Source organism: Hemiscyllium ocellatum, chromosome 10 (assembly GCF_020745735.1).
Source record: "Hemiscyllium ocellatum isolate sHemOce1 chromosome 10, sHemOce1.pat.X.cur, whole genome shotgun sequence".
In the NCBI taxonomy this organism is placed as follows: domain Eukaryota; kingdom Metazoa; phylum Chordata; class Chondrichthyes; order Orectolobiformes; family Hemiscylliidae; genus Hemiscyllium; species Hemiscyllium ocellatum.
Window position 1 is genome coordinate 13848511 of NC_083410.1, and position 27396 is coordinate 13875906.

Consider the following 27396-nt stretch of genomic DNA (forward strand, 5'->3'; position numbering starts at 1 on the left):
CACAGCATTCAGTGGCCTGAACTTGGATTCGTGCCACTATTTAACTTCCATTTATGTTTGGCTTTATTTATTTCTGCTAAGACAAATTCCAGTACCACCACTTAGTGATCTGAAAGTAGATTAGATACTGAGGCAATGCCTTAAATTACTTGTTTATCTCTTGCAATGGCTCACTTGGTAAACAGAGTGTAACTGGGTTTAATTCCTGGTTTGGTGTCAGCCAGCATGGCACTGGGGAGGGAAATAAACACAATTAGCTTCTGCATCCCTGGATATAAAGCAGGGGAAATCACATATTATGTGTCGTATGAAAAGAGACCTTTCAGCCCCATTAGTCTGTGCTGTCATCTAACTTAAGCCATTCCTGTCATCCCAGGAGTTACTTATAAGGAGAGATTGAGAAGACTAGGCCTGTATTTTCTAAATTTTAGAAGAATGAGAGGGAATACAAGAGAAGCACTACATTGTGGAAGCAGGCCATTCAGCCCATCAGGTCTGCACTGACTCTGTAAAGAGCACCCTTTGAAGCAAAAAGGGAGTTAGGAGTCTGAATTCAAGATTCTCTTAAGATTAAGATGAAGGTTCAGTGGCAGTATGCAAGGCAAATGCAGTGTTAGCATTGATTTCAAGAGGGCTAGAATACAAGAGCAGGGATGTACTGCTGAGGCTGTATAAGGTTCTGGTCAGACCACATTTGGAATATTGTGCATAGTTTTGAGCCTTGTATCTAAGAATGGATATGGTGGCCTTGGAGGGATCCAGACTGGTTCACAAGAATGATCTTGGAAATGAAGGGCTTATCGTTTGAGGAGCAGGTGGACCTGATTGAAACTTCCAGAATCCTGAGAAACATGGATATGGTGGACTTGGAGAAGATATCTCCAGACTCAGACCCAAGAGCACAACCTCAAGAGTGAAGGACAACACTTCAGAACTGTGATTAGGAGGAATTTCTTCAGTCAGAGAGTGATGGACCTTTGGAACTCATTGTTGCAGAAGGATGTGAAGGCCAAGTCATTAGAGTGTATTTAAGACAGAGATAGATAGGTTCTTGGGGGATCAAAAGTTATGGAGAGAAGGCATGAGAATGGGATTGAGAAATATATTCGCCTTGATTAAATAGTGGAGCAGACTTGAGAGGCAGAATGGTTTAATTCTGCTTCTCAATCTGATGGTCTTATAGAAGTGCAGTTCTCACAACTCCAAAAGTACAGTATTCTCTGGGGTTAAACCAACTCAGGATCAGACTGCATGCCTAGTTTAACTCAATTTAAAATGGCCTTTTAGAATCATAGGATGGTTACAGTACAAAAGGAGGTCATTCAGCTTATTGAGTCTGTACTGTCTCTCTGCAAGTGTAATTTCATAGTTGCATTCCCTTGCCCAAATGCACTCTTCCAGCAAAGAAACTGGAAACAAAGGGACAACTCTGCAACCCAGCGATTCCCCATCACTGAAATAGACCGCATTAAAGTTTAGCTGTAGTGTATAGCTGTTGAAATAACAACCATAGCTGCATCATAGTGTGCAGAAATATCCTCGTTCAGAGATGATGAAGAACAAGCTGACTGATCTTACTCGTGGACTCATTTTAGTATTTGTCGCTGCAACTCAATTTTGGGCAGTAAAATGTAGTCCTGGACCTTATTAAAATAGATAGTTATTGTCCTTGGAACATCTGCCATGAAGAGCATTTTCTTTTTAAAAGATAAAGAAAGCCAGAGGGGGTCTGCGCTGGATGCATATATATTACAGAATTTACATAATTTTTTTTACTCAGTTTGTCAGGACAATTTGAAAATTATCTTGTGGGTCAAAGGTTTCATCTGCAGTCTATAATCCTTTCTGAAATGGGGCTTCTACTTTGAACATCAAGTCCAGTCTATCTTCCCAAGGGACCTTGGTTGGCTCCTCAATTTTCTGCAGCTCTTAAATTTATACGGTGTCCCATCCTAGTTGTCTTAATTGTAATAAGTTTTTTTTTGTCCTGATCATGATAATTGCTGAAAAACCCCTGTAAGATAACCGTTATCTGAGGCACACAAGATGTTGGTATAGAGTTACCACCAGGTTTAATTGGTACCTGTATGTAAAGGGATAAATGGCACTGAAGCTTTTTGGTGTGAAGTTCTTGCTTCATAATCTCAAATTACTCTCACCATTGTTATTCTTGCTCATGAGAGATGACCACCTTTGAGTTACACAAAACTCAAAAGTGCTCTCTCATTGCAGTAGAAGAGATTGGATGGTCAATGCACTGCCATGTCTTTCTCACAGGTTAACAACAGGAGTTAATCTCAGTTAATAAACAGATCTGTGTTTTGTACACTTGCTCGTCCTCAAAATGATGTATTGGGAACTTTTGACAGTCACCTGAGCGGGCAGATAAGATCTCTGTCTATGTCTCACCTGAAAGACAGCACCTCCACTAGTTCAGCAGACCCTCCATATTGCTGTGGGCTGTCAGGCTTGATTTTTGTATCGAACTGCAAAGTGGGACTGAGCAAGTCAATTTTCTATTTCAAGGTTGTGATTAACTGTAGCAATTTATATTTATGGACTATTCCCAAATAGAGGACAAAAGTCCATCACTGAACCAATTAAAAATTGAAAGAAATGAGTGATACATATTACCCAGATAAATGAATTGAGTTTGGAGTTAAGGTATGGATCAGCAGTGATCTCATTGAATGGAAGATCTGGCTTGAGAAGAGAATGGACTACACTTTTGTGACCTCCAATGGCAATCCTAGTGCATCCTCATTCAGAGTCCTTGGCTTCACCCAAACATAACAACCAACACCTCCAGTCTTAAATTGTGATTCTTACCTGCTATTCTTGGTTTAGATTTTCTCACATGTCTCCACTCTCCACAGCAGAACATTCAATGTTATCCTTGCTCTGTAGAGCTCACTTGCTAAGCCTTTCTGCTTTGCTTCATCACTCAGCATCTTGAAATGTTTCTTCAAAACCTACCTGTTCAACCAGGTCTTTAGTTTGTGCATTTACATCTGGAAGTCCAGTCCAAGATTTGGTCAGTCTTCTGTGAGGAATAACCTGCTATCAGTCCTAACTTCTTCCAGCTCTCTTTGACTTCCTTCTTCTTGTCGGACTGGGCCTATTCTCTGCAAAGTCATATTCCAGATCTGCCTTTATATCTACTATACTGATGCTTTGCTCATTTGGCTGTTGAGTTCAATATTTGATTGGCTTTGTTGTTTGCTCATTGACACTGAAAGAAAGAGAATAAGTTGTCCACTTTTATATTAAATTTTATCTGTTGTTGCTCTGTCCATATTTGTTTTTTGACCAATGTTTATAAGGTGTTCCTCCAATTCTATTGCCTTTCTTAATTTGATATCAAATTTGGCCAATTCACGTGATGTGTATAAACTAGAAGCATTAGTGATTCTGAGGTGGAGACACCCTGCTCCATCTTTTTCCACTCATCATTACTCTAACAAGTACCCATGGTATGGCATTGCTGATCATCCTGAAAGCCACAAAGTGGTTGTGGTGGATTGAGAAGTCACAGTGCCATATTTGTTGCCCAGGATGTCATTGAGTGATTTTTAACAGTCTCAGTATCATGAGCAAGATGAAAACAAAACTGGAGAGATTTGAACAGGGAGAAATGGACATAAGATTTGGTGCAACAGCACATTTCAGTGCCTAAGAGAGGATGGAAAGCATGAGCAGAAGAGGTAGTTCCTGATAAAGATGGAAAATGAGTTTAAATTGTTCTTGTGTTGCTCAACACAGCTTTCTTACTGTGCACATGCTATTTACAATGTGCTGTTGACTGCTTGACTTCTTCCTTTCCCTGCAGGCACTATCAGTATTACACTAGTCCTGACTAACTTATAATAACATGGCATACACTTCTGCTATTATAGAAAAGCAGATGATTAAAAAGCACAATGCCATGACTATTTGGGTTAAACCACCACTTAATTGCCTGATATCTGTTTCAGGGTTTACAGAAAGATTTGTTAAAAGCATTTGGGATCCATGGAAATGAGCATTAGCAGTAGGACTGACCATGAAATTCTTCATGACAGCTACTCTATGGAAACAGCTGGTTACACGTGAAGGGTCAATATTGATTCCATATTAATATAATGCAAGTAGATTTTACAGCATTGCTAACTGGGGATATCATGGGAATTCTTAAATCTTTTCATCTGCTTCTGGTCCTTCTGTAAATTAGATGGGTTTCTTTGCTTAAAAAGAAGAATTTTAACCCATTTAACATCACATGGAAAGCTTTATTCTCACAATTTCAATTTAAGAGTGGACTCCCTTCCTGCTCTGCAACAACATGCAATTGTATTCTTCCAGCTCTGCTCTTATGCATATTCCTCCTCCATTTTACCACCATTGGTCACAGTGCCTCTAGCAGTCTAACTCTAATTCACTCCCCTGAAACCCTGGCCAATTTTTTTCTCTCTGTTCCTAAGTGTGCTGTCATACTGCTGTCACTTACCTGCTGACACCATTTAACACAACATAGGTTGTGACATCTTTTTATCTTGGTTTAAATTGGGACCCATGTGCAATATACTCTCACTTCTTTTCCATTCTTTCCAAGGCCCTTTATTTAGGATCTTCCAAACCCATGACTACTACTACGTAGGACAAGGGTAGTAGATAAATGGGAACAGAACCAGCCACATGTTCCACTCCAGTCATCCTGACTTGGAAATATTCTGCTGTTCCTTCAGTATGGCTAGGTCAAAATCCCAGAATTCCCTTTGTAACAGCATTGTGAGTGCACCTACACCAACTGGACTACACTGGTTCAAGACAACAACTCACCTCCACAATCTCAAGGGCAACCAGGGATGGATAATTAATGCTGATCTAGCCAGCAACACCACTTCCCATGAACCAATTTAAACAAATTCTTCCTCGTGTGAGTTGCAGAAATGAACTTCTGAATTCTCATTCGAATGGACTACATCTGAATCTTACATTAAACTTAAGAGTATTTGTTTGAATGCTACTTTTGTTGGTTTCAATTCTCTGAAGCCAGTTTTAATTATTAGAAAGCCAGGAACATTTAGCTTGGACTATATGAATATCGTAAATGCTAAAACTTCACATACAGTGGCTAGTGTGATGGTTTTCTTTGTTCACAGAGGCCATTCCTTTACCCTCCAGAGGCACTAATTTGGGGCACTTTAAGCTGTTCATATGCAATGTAGGATCTGAGGCATTGCAGCCCAAACTCATAGGATCGCTGCAGCCAGGAAACAGAAAGCTTTCATGATTCAACCTGGTTATAATTGGATTCAAAACTCTCGAAATAAAAAGGATCACTGTCTAGGAGAAAGTGAGGACTGCAGATGCTGCAGATCAGAGTTGAAAGGTGTTATGCCTGAAAAGCACAGCAGGTCAGGCAGCATTCAAGAAGCAGGAGAATTGATGTTTCAGGCATAAGCCCTTCATCAGGAATGTTGGGGAGGGGGACAGGGGACTGAGAGATAAATGGGAGGGTGGGGATGGGGCTAAGGGGAAGGTAACTTGAAAGACGATCACTGTCTGGCCTTTTGAGTCATCCGATTCCCTCTTAATGAAGATTTTTGTTTGGCCCAGGGGACAGAACTGGCCTATCCGATAGTAAATACGTAACATGACTGGTTTCTAGCCTTTAAATTACCTACTTTAATTAAACTTCCTGATATTCATTTCACCCAAACAGTATTTTGAAGTACTTCTGTGATTTGGAATCATGCTTACCGAGAATCTCAACTGACATCTCTTAGGTCTACAGGAACGATATGAACTTGGGTCTCAGAGATTAGATTAGATTAGATTGGATTCCCTACAGTGTGGAAACAGGCCCTTCGGCCCAACAAATCCATACCGATCCTCTGAAGAGTAACCCACCCTGACCCCTCTCCCTGTGATTAGTGCACCTAACACTATGGATAATTTAGCATGGCCAATTCACCTGACCTGCACAGCTTTGGATTGTGGGAAGAAACCAGAGCAAACCCACGCAGACACAGGGAGAATGCGCAAACACCACACAGACAGTCGCCCGAGGCTGGAATCGAACCGGGTCCCTAACGCTGTGAGGCAGCAGTGTTAACCACTGAGCCTGAAGGAGTGTTTTAATGAACTGTACCATTCAGCCCCCTAGGATTTCTGCTAATATTTCACTTCTCAGTATTGTCTGTTGTCAACAAGAAGATATGGTATATCAGTCTTGCAAGCTGTGCCTGTGTAAGATGATCTTCAAGACAATCTTAACCCACTGCAGTGTAAATGATGTTGAAGAAAGCAACCTTACAGTGAGTGTGAGATCGACTCTGAGAGCAAACCCATGTGACAATCATTTTTCCTTTGGGTTCCCAAAGGGACAATGACAAAGCTTCCCTCCAGTGTGATGTATCATCTTTTTCTGGTGTAGTGGTCTTGCTAACAGAATATACCTGTCACTCTTAGGAATGCTACACCTTTATGTACAACTTTAGTTGTGTATGTAATGGCAAGAACTTCTTTACCAGAAGCCTTAAGCAGGGGATGGTAGTGTTGTCCTGGGCTTCCAGAAGAAGAACGGGAGGTTGCTCCATTATTTTGCAAAGTATAAAATGTAAAGGCTGTGGATCAGTGAATGAGTTGCATTATTGATAAGGATCCCTGTCTAATGATCTCAGAAGTATCCCAGATGATGATCCAGAAGAGTTGTTCAGGAGAATTTAATAAGGGAAATGGAGCAAAACTATTCTCACAATGGAGGAATCCAGAGCAAGGCAGCATAAAAAAAAATTTAAGATAGTCCATTCGAGGGTGATACCAGGAAGCAGTTCACACACAGGCTATTGGAAAGCGGAAACTTTCTGAAAAGGCTTTTTAGGCAAAAGGGTTGACTGAAACCCTGAGATTGATATAAGTTTGTTAGGTAAAGATATAACAGGACCAAGTGGTATTTGTAGTTGAGGTACAGGTAAACCATGATCTAATTGAGACAAGTTTGCAAAGCCTATTCCTGTTCCTATTGTATGGGTCTGGTTAACTGCTACAGGTAATGGGAACATTCAGAATAGGAGCAGGAGTAGGCCATTCAGGTCCAGAACTTGCTCTGCCATCCAATAAGATCATAGCTGATCAGTTTGTGTTTCGAATTCCACATTCCCATCTACCCATGGTAACACTACATTCCCTTCCCTAACAAGAATCTATTGATCCTTTCCTTAAAAATAGTCAATGTCTGTACTTCCACCACCTTCTGAGGCAGTGAGAAAAAAATTCTCCCTACACAATCCTCAAATTGCACCTCCTCATTTTTAAGTTCTGACCTCAGCCACAAGACAAAAAAATTCCTTTCCATGTTGATATTGTCAAGCCTATTCAGGATCCTATGCATTTCAGTTCCTTCATCTAAAGGGAGCACCCTTCCCTCATCTAAAATTGAAACAAGATCAGCCTGTCTAATCTATTCCCGTAAGGAAACCCATTCATTTCAAATGTAAATCTGGTTAACCTTCCCTTTGAAACTCCTCCAACACATTGACTTGCTTCCTCAAATAAGAAGACCAAAACTGCACAATTGTTCAAGATGTGGTCTCACCAATTCTCTGTATAACATCTTTCCTTTCATGTTCAGTTCCTTTCATAATAAAGGACAGGATTCCTTTAGCATTCTTGATCACATGCTGCACCAGATTACTAACATTTTATGACTTAGGCAAGAAAGCACTTAACTCGCTCTGCATCTCAGAATTCCACAGTTATTCTCCTTTTAATCATAGTTTTTTTTTAATCCTACCTGCGTTCGCATGTGCACGTGTGTGTGTGTGTGTGTGTGTGTGTGTGAGAGAGAGAGAGAGAGAGAGAGAGAAAGAGACATGGGAACATCCACTCCAGTGTATGCACCATAAATGACTCAATAACAGGCTCTGAGTGCATCCCAATTCTCTTTGCAAGGCTACACATTCCCTAAGTAAACATTCAGATTTTCCCACATTACACTCAAACTGCAATACTTTTGAACATTCACTCAAATATTAATATCCATCTGCAGATTCTATATCCACTTCACAACATATTTCCCTACCTGTCTATGTGTAGTCTGCGAATTTTGCTACCATGCCTTCACACATATCATCTATGATGTGGCGGTGCTGGTGCCAGTCAGGGAACACTTCAACGGTCAAGGGGATTCAGCCTCGGATCTTCAGGTGACCATCCTCCTAGGCGAACTTCGGGATATGCAACAATGCAGAGTGGCTGAGCAGAGGCTGATACCCAAGTTTGGTACCCCTGGGGATGACCTCAACCGGGACCTCAGGTTCATGGCACACTACAGGTGACCCCACTACACCATACACTCTCACACATACACACACATACACGTTTACATACTCACACAGAGCCTCTCTTATACACATGCTGTCTCTCAGACGCACACACATGCACATCCCACACTCACACCCATGCACACACCCTCTTACAGACTTATACTCTGTCACACTCATGCACACACAAACACACACTCATGCATACTCACACACACACACAGTCTCTCTCTCTCTCTTCCCCCCACCCCACCCCGTTGTGCGCTCTCTCTCTCTCCCTCCCCCCCTTACATACACACACACAAGTCTATGGGGTGAATTTGCCTTTGCAGAATTGTATTTACAGATACATTCTATTTTTGCTCAAAAAGCACACAATCTGCAGGCAGTCAATCCATGTAACATTTTATAATTTCCTACTTTGGAAATAGAACCAGTTTGATTCAAAATTGGGATACAGACAGACTCTAACCTCATACCTTTAATACATTGCCTGAGCAGAGATGTCACTTTTTTTTATAAAACCTTAAGTTATCTCGAGAATGTGACTTAAAAGAAGTTCTGGGATTTACATATTAATGACCTCAAACCTGCAACCCATTCTAAAAGATGAAAGACTTAACAGCAATCTAGATTCGTTCAATATATCATTTTAATTGCATGACACTGTGATCTTTTGCTATAAATTCTATGTCTTATGATCCTGCCCACTAGTTACCTGATGAAGGAGCAGTGCTCTGAAAGCTAATACTTCCAAATAAACCTGTTGGACAAAACTTGGTGTTGTGTGATTTTTAACACATTTTGTCTAAGTCAGTGATGTAAATTGTTAAAAATTGACACCCCTAAAAAACCCCTGCAGACCCCCCTCCCATCACATTCTGCCAATCAGGCAAGAGTTCACTTGCGCTCAGTTTTTTGCTAACCAACCAATCTCTATCCATAGGCGAAAGTGAGGACTGCATATGCTGGAGATTAGAGTCAAGAGTGTGATGCTGGAAAAGCACAGCAGGTCAGGCAGCATCCGAGGAGCAGGAAAATCGACATTTCGGGCAAAAGCCCTTCATCAGGAATTATTTATCTCTCCACCCCGAGGTTTCCAGCCACATTTCTGACCTGCTGTGTTTTTCCAGTAACACACTCCTAATGTCTATCCATGTTAATCTGTTACCCCTCTATACTGTCAGTATTTATTTCCACAGTGATCTTTGTTGTCATCTTATTGAATGCCTTCTGGAAATCCTTCCCAAAATCCATGCCTTTGTACAGTAAATCCTGCTGTTGATCTGCAAATCAGACTGCAGCTATCAAGACATTTTCTACAGCTGGCATTTATATAACACCTTTAACAAAATAAAATGTCCTGAGACACTTCACAAAAATGCTGTCAAATAACATTTGACACCAAGCCATACAAGGAGATGGGAGGGCAAATTGTTATACTTCAAAAGATAACTGTATTTACATAGAATTCAAGTCCACACTTTATGAGCCTTATTTCAGTTAGCGTTATTCCACTGATTAACAGCTTCCCATATTGAAACAGCCAGTTCAAACCCAATTCACTTCTGATTAAAATATCCATTACCTGTTCTCGCATTCTATTAGGTCTCAGGCATTCCTTCAGACGATTTGCAAAAATAACACAAATGACTTTTGTTGTGAAGTGCACGTAAGTAATTTGTAGATGGATATTAATGTTTGAGTGAATGGGCAAAAGTATTTCAGTATGAGTATAGTGTGGGAAAATGTGGATGTTCACTTTGATAGGAAGAATAAAAAAAACTGACTTAACAGGAGAACGACTGCTGAATTCTGAGGTGCAGAGGGCGTTATGCACTCTCGTGCAAATATTAGTATGCGGGTGCAGCATGTAATCAAGAATGCTAGTGGAATCCTATCCTTTATTGTGAGAGGAACTGAACATGAAAAGAAGGAATGTAATGCTTCAGTTATACAGCGATTTGGTGTGTTTTAAGCACTGTCTTAAAGAAGGAGAGAGTGGTGGAGAGGCTTCGGGAAGGAATTCCAGAACCTAATGCTTCAGAAGCTGAGGTGTGGAAACCAATGGTGGCGTGATTAATACTGGGGACACTTGAGGCCAGAATCATATCTGTTGTTGTCTTGGGAGGTTTGTGAGGCTGCAGAATTGTCCATAAATTATTGATGGTGGGTGGGGGGTCTTACGTTGGGATTTGAAAACATGGCTGAGAATTTTAAAATTGAGATGTGAAGGATGAACAGGGTTTGGTGCAAGTTAGAAATAAGTAGCACCCAGTGTTTTGGATTTAAGTTTATGGAGACAAATGGCAGATCAGGGTGGGAAAATACATGGGCAGCTTGAGTTGTGGCACTCCTTTTCTGAAGTCAGAGCCGATTTCCAGCTTCAGTTGAGAGGCAAAGTCCACTTTTATCTTGTCAGTATCCAGCACTGTGGGAGCGATGGCTAACATGAGCTTGAAGGCTCAGCTTCTAAGCCCACACGTGCTGCCAGTGAGTGCCTGAGCACTTTTTACTGCAGACTCTTGCAAAGGCTAAAGATGGATTTATTACATTTGTCATTTCTTGCTTTGCATTGTTCATATTGCGAACAGGCAGTGATAGCATACAGTGATGCTTTTCTCTGACTTTGATAATTAGTTTGGGGATCAGGTTTGTGACAGTGCAAATGGGACTTCCTGATGAGAGCAATTTTGGTGAACAGCAGGTGACTTACAGCGAGCGCTTTCATGGAAATTTCTGTACTCTTGAGGATTTGACTGAATACATGAAACATAATACAATAATTGTCCCTGTGCTACCCCAAGTGGATGTCCCTTCTCCTCCCCCTCTCATCCCGCTCCTCGTTCATGGTGGTTATATAGATAGTAACCTCTGACTGTCAAGCAATCAGTAAAATTGGTCTGCAGCATGCAGTGAAAATTCCCTTGTTACAGCCCTGCTGTGTAATGCAATACATAAGTCACAGCTTAAAGTGTTGTTGACAGTGCATTAATGGATGAGACCTTATGCTAGAAGCATGCCCTCAATCTGACTATATCATTGTACTCTAAGTATATCATATCAGGGATTGACATTACAGATGCTGACTGTTTAGGAATTCAGGGATTCTGAAGCTAAGCGTTGGTGTTTTAAGGTTTATAATAGTGACTGCTTCGAGTTACAGTTATTCTATAACCAATCTATCCAGTGAAATTATTATGAAAGATTGGCCTTGAAATTAGTTGTTGTCAAAAATGCCAAACCCAAAGTTAAATAAAAGTAAAATAGTGCAGATGCTGGAAATGTGAAACAAAGAGTCATACCAGACTCAACATCTCCTTCTCTCTCTCTGTCCATAGATGCTGCCAGACCTGCTGAGTTTCTGCAGCATTTTCTGTATTTGTTAACCCTAAATTATCATGTTCAGCTGAAGCTACCCAAATAAATTAGCAGTAAGAATATGTATACTTTCATGACACAATGGATTAGAAATTTAACAATGCCTTCCAAACTAGTACAAGAGCTTTGAATATGGCACATTCTTGTTCAGATAGAAGTGTATTGACCACCGCCACCAAACCCCTATCCCTATCCACCCAAAAGACCATCAGCAACCTTGATGTTAATATCGGTGTAGATATAGGCATCAAGGGAGTTGTCCAAGACTCTTGGCTGAAGCAATTATTGAGCCCTTTGCATGAACGCTACTTTGATATCCATTGAATAAACATGGTTGTTGTGTCTGCCTAATCCAAGGAGCAGGAGAATCGATGTTTCATGCATAAGCCCTTTTTCAGGAAGGACTTACGCCTGAAACGTTGATTCTCCTGCTCCTTGGATGCTGCCTGACCCGCTGCGCTTTTCCAGCAACACATTTTTCAGCTCTGATCTCCAGCATCTGCAGTCCTCACTTTCTCCTCTGCCTAATCTAGTAAAGTATTGCCTATGTCTTGTTGTGATTTATAGATTTTGGATACGGCAACAGATTCTTCATCCAACTTGTCCACGCCGACCAAGTTTCTCAAATTAAACTCGTCCCATTTGTCTGAGGAAGGGTCACCAGACCCGCAACATTAACTCTGATTTCTCTTCACAGATACTGTCAGACCAACTGAGCTTTTGAGCAATTTCAGTTTTTGTTTCCCATTTGTCTGCGTTTGCCCCATATCCCTCCAAACCTTTCCTATTCATGTGCCTGTTCAAATGTCTTTTAAATGTGGTAACTGTACCTGCATCTATCACTTCTTCTGGCAGTTCATTCCAAATATAAACCATCCTCTGTGTGGAAAGTTGCCCCTCAGACCCCTTTTAAATCCTCCTTCTCTTATCTTTAAATTATGCCCTCTAGTTTTGAACTTCCCTATCCAAGGGAGAAGACCTTTGCTATTCACCTTATCTATGGCCTTCAAGATTTTATTAATCACTATAAGGTTGGAAGGGCACTGGAAGCAAATTCATTTCAAACATTTCAGAGAGAATGATATAAAAGCTCAAATGGTAAAAATGTACAGTATGATAGGAAAAGAGGAGGAGGTGAACCTCATTGGGTAGCTCTGCTATAGAATTGTACAGTTACGATGGACTGAAGGATCTCCTGTTTCATTGTATGATTCTATACATGTCCTTAAAGGGAGAGCTGCAGGCAGTCACGTGACAAGCTGAATTCCATAAAATATACTTAACCGATAATGAAATTGGTAGTAACAGGAGTGTTTCTACAGCTCTGTCGAAACTCAGCAAACCATTGCTTTTACCCAGTCAGAAGTCTCCTGGCCACCACCCAGAAAGGCATGAGGCTATCTCTCTCTCTCTCTCTCTCTGTCTCTTACTCACACACATGCTCACCTGTCTCCCCTTTCTCTCTGTCTATCTCTCATTTTGTTTGTCCATGTCTTTGAAATTCAGATCTCTTGCTCTGCAAAGACAAATTTCTGGTCTGTCTTATTCTGGCCCTTAACCAAATAACGTCTCACTGATGCTTGTCATCGTTAGATCTGCATACTTTGACAGAATAAGAATTGTTATAGGATGGAAGGAGGTCATCCAACTGGCACTAGCTCTCCAATTGCGCAATTCAGCTAGCGTTATTCCTTCTCCTCTCTGTAACCTCGTGCATTCTTTCTTTTCAGATAATGGAATTTCCTCTTCAGTGCTTCACCAACCACACTCTGCAACAGTACATTCCAGATTTTAAGTGCTTGTATGACATCAATTTCTGAACATTTCTGCGTTTCTTCTTTTGCCATTTAAATCTGTTCCCTTCCATCCTGAATTCTTCCACCAGTTTCATGATCTACTCTGACCAAACCCTTTATGACTTTGAATGCCTCCATCAAATCTCCCCTCCACTTTAATTTCTCCAAAGAAAACAGTTCAGTTCTCCAAACTATCCAGTTACCTTAATTTCCTTATGTCTCATTCATTGACCAACTGGCTATCTATCATATGCGCATCAATCCATTACATCATGTTTTTCATATCCTTCTGTGTTCAGGCATTTCTTATCTCAAAGATCCAATGTCTTCTAGAAGGTCCTGGAGATTTTAAGCTTGTACTTGTATATACATTAGCACTTCCCACAGACTGTTTCAAGGTCGCAGTATTTTTGCTGCAAATAAGCAATTTTATAATTTGACATAATTTTCCCACTATTTTGGCATATTTTTCTGCACTGTGTCCTTCTTTCTGTTTACTATCCTCCAGAGAAGAGGATTTAATCATGTGGAGTGTCAGTTTCCAATAAAGTTAAAAGTTAGCTTTTTATGTGGAAGTTAAAATGTTAACATTTAACATTTTGTTTACACCCTAATGATCTTGCAAGACAATGACCTGAGGCCTTCCTTTGTCTGACATGAAAGATTATTCTGTGCTATATGTTTCAGAGAAGTGTGCGGAACTATGTTTTATGTCTGTTAACATTTACCCCTTGGCTAACCCCGTAAATGTGAGTCAGTCAACCCTACTATTTGCAGGGGAGGGGTCTCACTTTGCACGCAGTGGTTGCTGCCTACACGACAACAACAATCAGGCTCAAAATACATCTAACTGGCTGTGAAACACATCGGATCCTGAAAGGTGAGATATGAATACAAGTTTCTTTTCCTTACAATTGAAGGTTTGTTTTCCTTTTTCTCCAGACTTCTGATGCCGTTCTGTTTGGGCCCATTAACTGGCAGCAGCAATGGGTGTAAAGGGCCTCCAGAGATTCATGGATTGCGCCTGCCCACAATCGAACATTTGGGTAAATTTGAAGGAGATGGCAGAGCAGCATTGCCGTTTGCACCCAGGTCATTCTCCTGTTGTGGTGGTGGATGCTATGGGATGTCTCCGGTTCTGGTACACGTCAGAGGCTTGGGTGCATGGTGGGCAGTGGCGTGAGTATTTGCAGAGCCTAGACACCTTTGTAGCTGCTTTTCGATCCCATAACATAGAGTTGGTGTTTTTCTTTGATGGGGTAATAGAACAGAAGAAAAGGGACGAATGGGTTAAGCGACGGCTGAGGAACAATCAAGAAATTGCAGAAATATTTCAGTATATAAAAGCAAAGGCCAGTCAGCCAGGAAGAGACATGTTCTTTATTCCCTCTGGGCTGGGCACGTTTACTCGTTTTGCCTTGAAGTCCATGGGCTTAAACACCATGTGCTCCCTACAAGAAGCCGATTATGAAATCGCCAGTTATGCCCGGTTAAATGATTGTATGGCAATCCTGGGGCAGGACACGGATTACGTCATTTACGACACAGTGCCGTATCTTTCAGTTAACAAGCTGTGTTTGGACAAACTGACAACAGTTATGTACTCCCGAGAAAATCTCTGCCACTCCCTCCACCTGCAGCTGGTGGACCTGCCACTTTTAGCCTGCCTTCTTGGCAATGACGTGGTGCCAGAAAATGTGGTAGGAGGATTGAAGCGGCATTGCTTGTCTAGATACACTCCACATAATCCCAAGCCAACTAAGAGAAAGGAGGTGGTCGAGGCAGTCGCACATTATATCTCCACTGTGACCCGTTCATATGATGGTTTGAGAACGATAGAGAGACGTCTGCAGTACACTTCAACTGAAAGCCTTCTGGAGCTGGGAATGACAACTTACTTACTGCCCGGGCAGTCCTCACCCTGGCTTCTTCACAATGTGCCATCTCCAGTGACAAGCCAATATGAAAATACCATGTACACAGACCAAAGGATTTTACAAGTGAGTATATAATCCATCGTTTATATTTCAGTGAGGCTGGTAATGTTTGCTTGACGGAAAGCATTGATGGAAAGGGAGCTGGCTGTATGTGAGCTATTAAGGTGACAAAGGCAAGGAAACAGAACATTACATGAATAAATTCAGACCATTTTTGTGACATGGTGAGAAACAAGGAAACACCTAATTAGCCGGGGAACACAATGAACCACCGATGTCTTGATTCCAAGGTGGTAATTGGGTCAGATTGATGAACGGCCATTTGACCTGTGAGAGCCAGGGTTATAATCAGCTCAAGGGGTGAATTTGTGGTGTGGCAGTAGTGCACCTGACTCCACATCAGAAGGCTGCTTCTTCAAATCTTGTCAGGCTCATGGACCAGCAGGTCAAGTCGCAAGGGGCCAAATTGCACCTGCCACAAATACATCATAACATATCTGAGCAGGTTGATGAAAAATATCTATAATCAGATCAAAGTCAAAATTCTGAGTGTCTGGTTGAAAATAATTCAGCAGGTGCAACCCCTGCAGTGTAAGCCTTATTTTGGTGCAGTGAACTCACTGTTCACCCTCCTGCATTTCAGTAACAACCTTACCAATTTTTAGGATGTCCCAAACTGCTTTGAAGTGTCGTCACTGCTGAGAAGTGGGAAGTGTGAGAATTAATTTTTACAGTTGAGCTTTCACAAACAACCTGATATTTATCATAAACACACTTCTTCTTAAATGCCATAATTTCCACCTCTTAGGTCATCTAGCAAATCCTGGAATAGTCTGCCATAGAGAGACCTTTGAGTTCAGGTACACAGTTCTTTGACAGTTGTGTCACAAGTAGACAAAATAGTAAAGAAGGCATTTGGCATACTAGCCTTCATTACTCAGACCACTGAATATAGGAGTTGGTACACCATATTGCAATTGTACAGGATGTTGGTGAGGCCACTTTTGGAATATTGTGTATAGTTCTGGTCACCCTGCTATAGGAAAAATATGATTAAATTGAAGAAGGTGCATAAAAGATTTGCATCGATGTTACTTGGACTAGAGGATTTGAGTTATAAAGAAAGGCTCGACAGGCTGGGACATTTTTCACTCGCACTTAGGAGATTGAGGGGTGACCTTATAGAGGTTTATAAAATCGTGAGAGGCAGAGATAAGGTTAATAGCAAAGGTCTTTTCCTTGCGGTAGGAGAGATAAAACTCGGCATAATTTTAAGGTGGGAGGAGAAAATTTAAAAGGGACCTGAAGGATAACCTTTTCACACAGAAGTTGTTTTGTACGTGGAATGAACTGTCAGAGGAAGTGGTAGATGCAGGTACTGTTACAACATTCAAAAAACATTTGGATAAGTACATGAATAGGAAAGGTTTAGAGAGAAGTGGGCCAAATGCAGAAAAATGGGACTACTTCAATTTTGGGAAACATGGTTGGCATGGACAAATTGGACCATGAAATCTGTTTCCATGCTATATGACTCTATAACAGTGAGGTAAATAAAAGTTGGATAATCTGTTGGATGACATAATTATTTGTCAAGCCACTGGGGACTACTCCTTTGTTCTTCAATTAGTGCCATGGGGTCTTTAATGTCTACCTGGACAGTACCCAATGTCTCAGTTTAATGCTGTATCTAAGAAATTACACTGGATTGGATACTCTGCAGCATTTCACTGACCTTACTCCAATCGTAGTTCCATGACCTTGAACACTGAGAGAATCAAGAACAGCATTATAGTGGGAATCCAGGTTCCCTTCAAAGTCACACACAACCTTCAACTTGGAGATTTATCGCATTCTTCTGTTGTCACTGGGTCAACCATTATCGCACATTATCATCAATATAAGGATCTGCAGTGGATTGGGAACAAAGCCCACCACCTTTCCCAGCTAAGGCTGGGAAATATATGCAAGCCTTGCCCACATCCTGTTCATGGATTTAAAAATTATGTTCAAAACATCTAATTGATGGGGGTGGTTAATTTGGGAAGTTGAACTCTTACACTAGTGCTGAACTGCTTCCTCCACTGGGGTTTGAACATTAGCAAATTGACAGGCAGTGTGGAGTCATAGATCTATAAATAACTCATGGTATCTGTGAGCTGGAAGGACCTAATTCTGACAGTCTCAGATCAGTAACTAATTCCCTCTGCAAAGTGCCTCAGCACCAGTCTTAAAAGAACACTCTCACTGTGTGCCTTTCCCACACCTCTCTGAGTGAGATTAATTGGCCCACACCCACTCAGAACTTCTCCAATTCACTCAGTAGAAAACTTTCACAGCTAGCAGACAATGCAGAGTGGACAGGATTCAAACCAGAAAAGAAGTTGCCTTATCAGTTTGTCTGTTAATTACTTCTGAGCATTGGGCATAAACTTGGAATGAGGTGTTAATGGAAGTATATTTCAGTGGAGGATATGATATGAAAGGAATGGTTTATTCAAGTAGACCGAGAGTAATCAACAACCCTCAGAGAGCAGTAACCGTACTGGTTGGTTGACCCAATGTGGTTTTATCAATTGATTTGATTTTTTAAAATTGCTAGAGTTGAAAATAAATTCCATTTGTATGTTTGGATCTTGTCATCGTATTTATTACCGTTAAACAAAATGTGATAAGTGGCACTGAATCAGTGTTCCGCCGTATCTGCTCCCAGGAGGACCAGTTCCACCATAGAACACACCAGATAGCTTCCTTCTTTAGAGACCGCAATTTCCCTTCCCACGTGGTTAAAGATGCCCTCCAATGCATCTTGTCCACATCCCGCACCTCCGCCCTCAGACCCCACCCCTCCAACCGTAACAAGGACAGAGCGCCCCTGGTGCTCACCTTCCACCCTACAAACCTTCGCATAAACCAAATCATCCGCCGACATTTCCTCCACCTCCAAAAAGACCCCACCACCAGGGATATATTTCCCTCCCCACCCCTTTCCACCTTCTGCAAAGACCGTTCCCTCTGTGACTACCTGGTCAGGTCCACACCCCACTACAACCCACCCTCCCGTCGTGGCACTTTCTCCTGCCACCGCAGGAACTGTAAAACCTGTGCCCACACCTCCCTCACCTCTATCCAAAGCCCTAAAGGAGCCTTCCACATCCATCAAAGATTTACCTGCACATCCACTAATATCATTTATTGTATCCGTTGCTCCCGATGCGGTCTCCTCTCCACTGGGGAGACTGTGCGCCTCCTAGCAGAGCGCTTTAGGGAACATCTCTGGGACACCCGCACCAATCAACCACACCGCCCCATGGCCCAACATTTCAACTCCTCCTCCCACTCTGCCGAGGACATGGAGGTCCTGGGCCTCCTTCACCGCCGCTCCCTCACCACCAGATATCTGGAGGAAGAACGCCTCATCTTCCGCCTCGGAACACTTCAACCCCAGGTCATCAATGTGGACTTCAACAGTTTCCTCATTTCCCCTTCCCCCACCTCTTCCTAGTTCCTAACTTCCAGCTCAGCACTGACACCATGACTTGTCCGGACTTGTCCTACCTGCCTATCTCCTTTTCCACCTATCCACTCCACCCTCTCCTCCCTGACCTATCACCTTCATCCCCTCCCCCACTCACCCATTGTACTCTATGCTACTTTCTCCCCACCCCACCCCCCTCCTCTAGCTTATCTCTCCATGCTTCCAGCTCACTGCCTTTATTCCTGATGAAGGGCTTTTGCCCGAAACGTCGATTTCGCTGCACCTTGGATGCTGCCTGAACTGCTGTGCTCTTCCAGCACCACTAATCCAGAAACACATTAAGATAAGTTGATTTATAAAAAGAATTGTTTAAACCAGGCTCGGTGCATGGGGTACATCAAGACCTGATATCCAGGGCCCAGGGCTCTGGCGTGCCAGCTGTACTTGGGGTCACGGGATGTGGCTGGCACATAGGAGTAGCAGCAAATCCTGTAATTTCTGTCCTTACCCTTGGTTTAAACTATGAAGTCTTTTCCAAATGTATCCGTCCTTCCAATGAAATATAAATGCATCACAATTATTTTTACCAGCAACACTAGCCAAATGAAATCCTGGACCTCCCTCCTTGACATTACTGAGGCTGTATCTACACCACATGGCCTGCTGCAGTTCAAAAAGGTGCCTCACCAGCACCTTCTCAAGACCAATTTACAGATGAGAAATAAATGGTGGCCCAGCCAACAACATCCAAATTCTACAAATCCATGAAAAACCCTTACAACTTTACTGAATAAAATGACGCAGCACATTGTTCCTATGTTACTCTAGCATTCTTCTGAAATTGCTTAGAATTCACACCATTTACAATTTAATACATGATCAGTATTCACTACTTTCCGAACTTGTGACTTCTCCAAGCGGAGGAACAAGGGGAGCAAGTTGCTAGTGGCATCCTCGTCATCACCATTCCAACTCAGACTTTTATCACCGTTTCTTCACTGTCATCAAGTCAAAATCCCGGAGCTTCCTCCCTCGCAGTACTGTGAGAGCACCTTCACTCCATCAGGTGTGGTCGGGCACAAGGTGCAATCTTCAAGGGTGTCTAAGGGATGGGCAATAAATGCTCGCCTTGCTAACGATGCCTGTGTACACAGAATGACATTTCCTTTTACAATGATGTAGCCTTCTTGTTAAATCTTTGTTTTGATAATTATTTTTAATTTTTTAAAAGTTTGCAAAGGAGCGGCACATCAAAGCTGAAAGCTGCACAGTTTACAAAGTTCTGAACGTTCGGGAAGTGGATTGCAGCAATACTCTGGAGGATGCATTGGATACTGAACTTCCAGGACAGGCCATTGTTTACCAACCAGCTCGACAGTGCATTTATGGTATTATTCTTTCAGCTGAATCAAGTAAGGATTCCTGTCGATATTTTGTATCATCTGCCTTTAGAATGCACTGTTTTGTGATGAACAGCAAGTTTTTGACAATTACCATACATGTATTTATACCTGCTGATAGTAATAACAGTCTTGGTGAATCTAGTGGAGTTATTAAGCCTGACAACATGAAGATGTTGAATTATCATGCACAGATACACATCAGCTTGAATCCTCAGGTTATTAACTATAGGATGATTTCTGGATATGCAGCTCCTAGGGGAATTCAGCCATTAAATGGAGATCAGTTTTATCATTGGAGCTGAAATTAGTTTGCTTTTTGTACACAATCCTGCCATGCTAGTTCCCCTGATGTCACTTGATCATTTAAGCAGACCACTAGAAAAACAATGGAAATAGATGCTCAGAACCAAAATAATTGCAGTGTACTTAGTGTTTTGAAGAAGGGTGTTAATCTTCGTGGAGTGTTTCCTCTTTTAAATTCCTTGATTTCAATTCCTTTTAATTCCTAAACTGTCCAGGTTTGCATTCATAAGCCAGGTCTTTGTGCTCTTCTCTTCTCCAAAACTGTGTGCAAGTTGTTGCAAAAAATGTTTCTGCACGGTGGAAGAGCTCTGCGATAAATCAGTATGGTGTTTAGATTAGATTCCCTACAGTATGGAAACAGGCCGTTTGGCCCAACATGTCCACACTGACCCTCCGAAGAGTAACCGACCCAGACGCACTTCCCTCTAATTAATGCATCTAACACTATGGGCAATTCAACATGGTCAATTCACTTAACCTGTGCATCTTTTTAGTGTGGGAAGAAACTGGAGCACCCGGAGGAAACTCACACAGATAGGGGGAGAATGTGCAAACTCCACACAGACAGACACCTGAGGCTGGAATCAAACTGGAGGCCCTGGTGCAGTGAGGCAGCAGTGGGAACCACTGTGCCACTGTGCTGGCTTTACCCTATGGTGTTCTTACCCTATGCCTATTTGAGTTCCATGGACATTATGCAAACTTTTCTTCCTCACCCAAGTGGCTGTGTTTAGAAACATAGAGCATAACAACAACAGATGACTAGTTTTAATGTAGCAAGGTGCTTGACGAGAGCATTATCAATGTCATGGCTCACTGTGGTAATGTCTGGAAAACAAGGCCCACTTTTCCCAGTGTGGTCATAAATGCAAAACAATTTATTCAAATTATTCAAAGTTCCTAATTTACTGACTGACAAGCACACATTAAAAGATAATATTCATTAGCTTTCTGTACTTAACAGAGAAGGAGGATTGTGCAAACGCATTGTTTTTAACATATCGCAGAAAAGAAACATAAATTACTGACATAACTCTCTATAATTTAAATTCTACCCTTTTATAAAATTCCCATACATATACAAACAGAGATATGTATAGAAAAGACTTCCTTGAAGTGGGGGATTTCTGTTATCCAAACATAGTGTGTAATGTTGATAGTGTAAGGAGCAGTGAGAGACAAATGTTCCCAAATTATGTTATGGAAACATTCCCACAGCAATATGTCCAACAAGGAAGTATGCATTTTGGAACCTGCTCATTAGAAATGAGATGGGCCAAGTGTCAGGAGTGGTACATTTAGGAAACTCTGATGAATGTATAATAAGTTTCAGGATGGTGTTGGAGAATTACATACAGCAATCCAGATTAAGAGAAGTCAATTGCAGAGAGCTTAATTCAGTCAGGCAAGAACAGGACTAAGCAGGATTGATTGAAATAAGAGTTGGTGGGAAAAATAGTCACCTACAAAGAGCAGGTGATTCAGGCACAACTAAAATATATTCCTAAAGCGATTTACAAGAATGGTTCCAGTTATTCAGATAGATTGAAGAAGTTGGGATTGTTCTCCTTGAAGTGAAGAAGGCTGAGAGGTAATTTGATGGAAACTTCCAAAATCATGAACGGGCTGGGCAGAGTAGGCCAGGAGAAGCTGTTCTCGCTTGTAAGAGAAAAAAGAATGAGATGGCATAGATTTAAAGTGAAGTGCAATCGAAGTGAAAAAAAAACTTTTCACACAATGAGTGTTTATGGTGTGGAATGCACTGCCTAGAATTGTGGTGGAGGCAGGTTCAATTACGATATTCAAGAGGGCATTGGATGGTTATATGGGCAGAATAGTATGCAGGGATATAGGAGAAAGGCAGAAGAATGGCACTAGGCAATAGAACCACTATAGGGAGATGGGCTGAATGGCCTCCTTCTGCACTGTAACAATTCCTCATCTCCCCTCCCCCCACCTTATCCCAGGTCTAACCCTCCAACTCAGCATAGTCCACAACACAGATATCACGAGTGGGAGAGGAACAGAAGATATCAGTGAAGCACGGTTCTGGCACCAGTCTAGATTGTAGGCCTCAATGAGATGTTTTCCTTCCATTGCCTCCCAGTTCTTTCTGACTCTTCGAGGAAAACACAAGGGTATTTTCAAACTTTTGTTCACTGGCTGAGGATTCATCCTTTCAGTGTCTGTGAAGGTTATTCTGCCCTTTCTCCTTTCAAGAAGGGAATTTATAGAAAGAAAGAGTAACTGGCTGTTTGGGAAAGACACCCAGACACACATGGAGTTAACAGGATAGATGAGTAAAAGTTTGGTAAATGGACAGGTTTTCAGGAGAATCTTAATGGAAGGCAGAAAGTTAGAGAGGAGAAGTGGTTGAAGACAGAAATTCCACAGAATATGGCCAAGGTAGCTGAATACATGACTGCTGTTAGTCGAGTGCTTAAAATCTGGCAAGATGCTAGAACTGACTTCAGTTCACATCTAGCAGGTTTGTAGGGCTGGATGAAGTTATAGAGATAGGGAATGGCAAGACAGTGGAGAACTTGAAATCAACAATGAGAATTATAAAGTTGAGATTTTATCAAACCAGAAGCTAGTATTGACCAATAAGCATATTGGGATGATGGACAAAATGGGACTTGGTGCAGTATAGGATGTCAACAGCAGAGTTATGGATGAGCTCAAGTTTATGAACAATAGAAGATGTGATGGGAGAAAGAGAGGACTGCAGATCAGAGTTAAAAAGTGTGGTGCTGGAAAAGCACAGCAGGTCAGGCAGAGGAGCAGGAGAATTGATGTTTCAGGCATAAGCCCTTCATCAGGATTGTGGAGGAGGGGGAAGGGGTGTGCCCAATGTGGCTGAGAAATAAATAAGAAAGAGGTGAAGCTGGAGCGAAGATAGCTTGGAAGACGATTGGTAGATTGAGGTGGTGGTGATAGTGATAGTTCAGAATGGAGTGTGGAGTGGATAGCTGGAAAGGAAGATGGACAGGTAGGGCGGTTCAAGAGGACTATGCTGAGTTGGAGGGTTAGATCTGGGAAAAGGTGGGGGGAGGGGAGATGAGGAAACTGGTGAAATCAACATTAATGCCATGTGGTTGGAGGTCCCAAGGCAGAAGATGAGGTGTTCTTCCTCCAGATGTTGAATGGTTAGAATTTGGCACCAGAGGAGGTCCAGGACTTGCATGTCCTTGGCAGAGTGGGAGGGGGTGTTGAAGTGGTTGGCCACAGGGTGGTGGGGTTGGTTAGTGTGTGTGTCCCAGAGATGTTCTCTGAAATGTTCCACAAGTTGGCATCCCCAATATAGAGGAGAACACATCAACAGGAAAGGACACTGTAGAGGAGGTGTTTAGATGTGCAAGAAAATCTCTGCCAGATGTGGAAGGATCCTTTGGGGTTCGGACAGAGGTGTGGGCACAGGTTTTACACCTCTTGCTACAGCAAGGGAAGGTGGCGGGAGTGGAGGGTGGGTTGGTGGGGGGTGTGGACCTAACTAAAGAGTCACAGAGGGAATGGTCTCTGTGGGATGCTGAAAGGGGTGGAGAGGGAAATATCTTTCTCGTGGTGAGGTCTGACTGTAGCTGGCAGAAATGGTGGAAATTGATGCGTTGCATCCAGAGATTGGTGGGGTGAAAGGTGAGGACCAGGGGAATTCTATCCTTGTTGTGGTTGGACGGGTGGAGTTCAAGGGCAAAAATGCGGGAAGTGGAGGAGATGCGCTGGAGGGCATTGTTGACCACCTTGGTGGAGAAATTACGGTCCTTGAAGCAGGAGGCATCTAGCATGCTCTGGAGCGGAATTGCTCCTCCTGGAAGCAGATGCGGTAGAGGGGGAGGAGTTGGGAGTAAAGGATAGTGTTTTTACGGGGGTGGGGGGGGGGGGGGGAGTGGGAGGAGGTTTAGTCCAGGTAGCTGTGGGAGTAAGTGGGTTTGAAGTAGATGTCCGTGTTGATTCATTCGCTGGACATGGAGATAGTTCAGGAAGGGGAGGGAAGTGTCCGAGATGGTCCAGATAAACTTGAGGTCAAGGTGGAAAGTGTGCGTGAAGTTGATGAACTGTTCAACCTCCTCGTGGGATCATGAGGTGGCACCGTTACAGTCATCAATGTAGCAGAGGAAAAGGTGGGGACTGGTGCCAGTGTAACTATGTAGGATGGACTGTTCCATGTACTCGACAAAGAGGCAGGCATAGCTGGTACCTATCAGGTGCCAATAGCTACCCCTTTGGTCTGAAGGAATGGGTCTGGGAGGATTCAATGGAGAAATTGTTGAGGGTGAGGACCAGTTCAGCCAATCAAATGAGTGTGTCCGTGGAAGGGTGCTGGGTGGGTTGGTTGGAGAGGAAGAAACTGAGGACTTGGAGGCCTTCGTCATGGCAGATGGACATGTGAAGGGACTGGATGTCCATGGTGAAGATGAAACGTTGGGAGCCAGGGAAATGAAAGTCATGGAGGAGGTGGAGGGCATGGCAGGTGTTTCGAATGTGGAGAAGATGGGATGCCAATCAGTAAAGCGTTGGATTGGTCAGATCTAGAGGTAAGAAAGATACAGAGTTCCTCATCCATGATCCTATTCTAGTAAATCTGTTTCTCAGCTCTCCAAAACCTAATGTACTTCATTTGTAAGCCAAGGCAGACTGTTAGGCTACAGATAGTTTGACAACCAAATCCTGTGTCGATCTCTCTCTTGACAACAGTGTAGCCATTCACGACAGGTTAGCACTTTGGTGTGAAAACCCCAAATATGTCTGTCCTCCTTTGCTGGTAGAGTTGGGGCATCAGAAACATTTGTGGTTTTAGTGGCCTGCTGCTGAAATGCAATTAAAAATTAAACGTTGAAAATGGTTTCTCCCTTGATTTAGTTCTCAAACGTGGACCTATGAGCAGCAGATATCCTCCATTACCATGTTTGAGTGGGGACTGGCTTTTTTTCCATCTTTGATCCTTCCTACTTATCCTTACTCTACTCCAGATGTGTACACTTCCAATAGGCCATTGAATAGTAATCAGGAGGTGGACTGTTCCTGGACAGTTTTCCTCTCTTGGTGGCTTGTATCACCCACTGCCCTAACAGTTGAGCCATCATGGAAGATCCCATCGTGATCATTCTAATTTAGTTTCTGATTAATAACATTTGGAAAGAAAAGGCTTCAAAATGTTCACGCCAATGGAGTCAGAACATGGAGAGCTGCTCAACAGAAAGTCCTGTCAAAGAGCCAGCATAGGCTAGATGGGCTGAGTAGCCCTCTCCTGTGATTTGCATACTTAAGTGATGTTAGTGCTGCTGTTTTCATTCAACCTATAGTGGTCTCAGATATATGGTGGCTCAGAAATATAATTGTTAAGTCAACTCTTACAGGGAGTTGGCATAGATATATAAGGCCAGACAACTTCCTTCCACATTGTAAAATTCATTTTAAGTTGTACTGAGATCAACTAAAGGTGACATTTTATGATAGCTGATAATCTTATTTAAATTTCTTATTGTCTAGAAAGCCAACTTGAAACTGCCAAAGCATGTCCTATGGTAAAGGAGTGGTTTGTATATCCAGGCAACATGCTGCAGCAGCCGAATCTTGTGCCAGCGCTAGCACCTGATGTACCAGGTACCACATCATTACCCTCATGTGTTTCAACAAGTTTGACCAACCAACAGTAAGGGCTTGCACTGGTATAGTGCCTTTTGTGTCCTCAGGATGGTTCAGTCAACCTGTTAGCATGGGTTCAGAGATATTTGGTATATCTAGCTGTGCTGAACCTGACCTGGGAATGCTTGGTGCCAACACTGACTGCAGAATAAATGGTCCATTTACCAGCACTATATCCCTTAATCTGATGTACTTATAGGGTTAGATGGGGAACAGCAAGCAATTGGGATTTAATGCAGTACAGTTGCAAGGAAGATACTAAATGCTTTGCAAATGTTTCACAGGTGTCTGCAAGTGACTATTAAATCATATTAGCTTAGCATTACTCACAATATTAACTACAGTTCTGTTGTAATTACATTGTAGCTTCTCCCCTGTTTCTGGAATGACAAACTGCTAGTTCAAAAGAAAATATATGACTTTGGGAACCTAAAGTAAAAGCAGATAATGCTGGAAATAAGCTGCAGGCCTGACAGAAAGAGGAGTGGGACTTTAAAGAAAAAGCTAACCTTCTTGGGCCGAGATCCATGGTCAAATCCCAGGGGTCCCATTGCTGAAAGTTAACCTGTCTTTTTAGTTTACAGATGCTAACAAACCTGTTGTATATCTCTGGCACTCAGTTTTCATCTGAGTGCTCCTTGTGAGAATGCTCCCTAATTATTAAATAAAAAGAGCTTTCTGAAATGCTGCCCTTGCCACTGACCTCTGTAAGCTCAGAAAATTGTACTCCATTTGGCAGTGGGGGAATTCACAAGCAGATGTCTGCACGTGTGCAGTTTCCTGCAGAGCCTCTAAGGATAGCAGGAGCCCTGGATGATTTTGTTTCTTCTCTATGGCAGGAGGCTAATTCTTGTAGTCTATCCACTAATCGAGCTATGGTCAGTTAACTTAGCAGAGAGCAAAAATTGGCAGACCTTCTTGTCTGTTTGCATCAGGGCAACTCTTGTCTGTGCTTTTGTTCATTCTTTAATTTACAGAAGAGAATCATAACTTCTGACGTAGGAGCGTAACTGCTACCTCAAAGCTGTGTAGTTGCACTGCAGTAGATCAAAGTATAGGGTGTAGGTTTGCTCGCTGAGCTGTAGGTTTGATATCCAGACGTATCATTACCTGGCTAGGTAACATCATCAGTGGCAACCTCCAAGT

At 42.3% G+C, this 27396-nt stretch overlaps 1 protein-coding gene across 1 annotated transcript in view; it reads left to right on the forward strand.

The window, feature by feature from the left end:
* The window catches only part of fam120b (family with sequence similarity 120 member B), an 85944-nt gene that overhangs the window by 13046 nt on the left and 45502 nt on the right, over positions 1-27396 (forward strand). The window contains exons 2-4 of the mRNA XM_060830798.1: positions 14426-15483; positions 20130-20310; positions 26095-26208. Coding sequence (XP_060686781.1) covers positions 14470-15483; positions 20130-20310; positions 26095-26208 — 1309 coding nt within the window. The 5' untranslated portion in view covers positions 14426-14469. The remainder of the gene's footprint in view (positions 1-14425; positions 15484-20129; positions 20311-26094; positions 26209-27396) is intronic.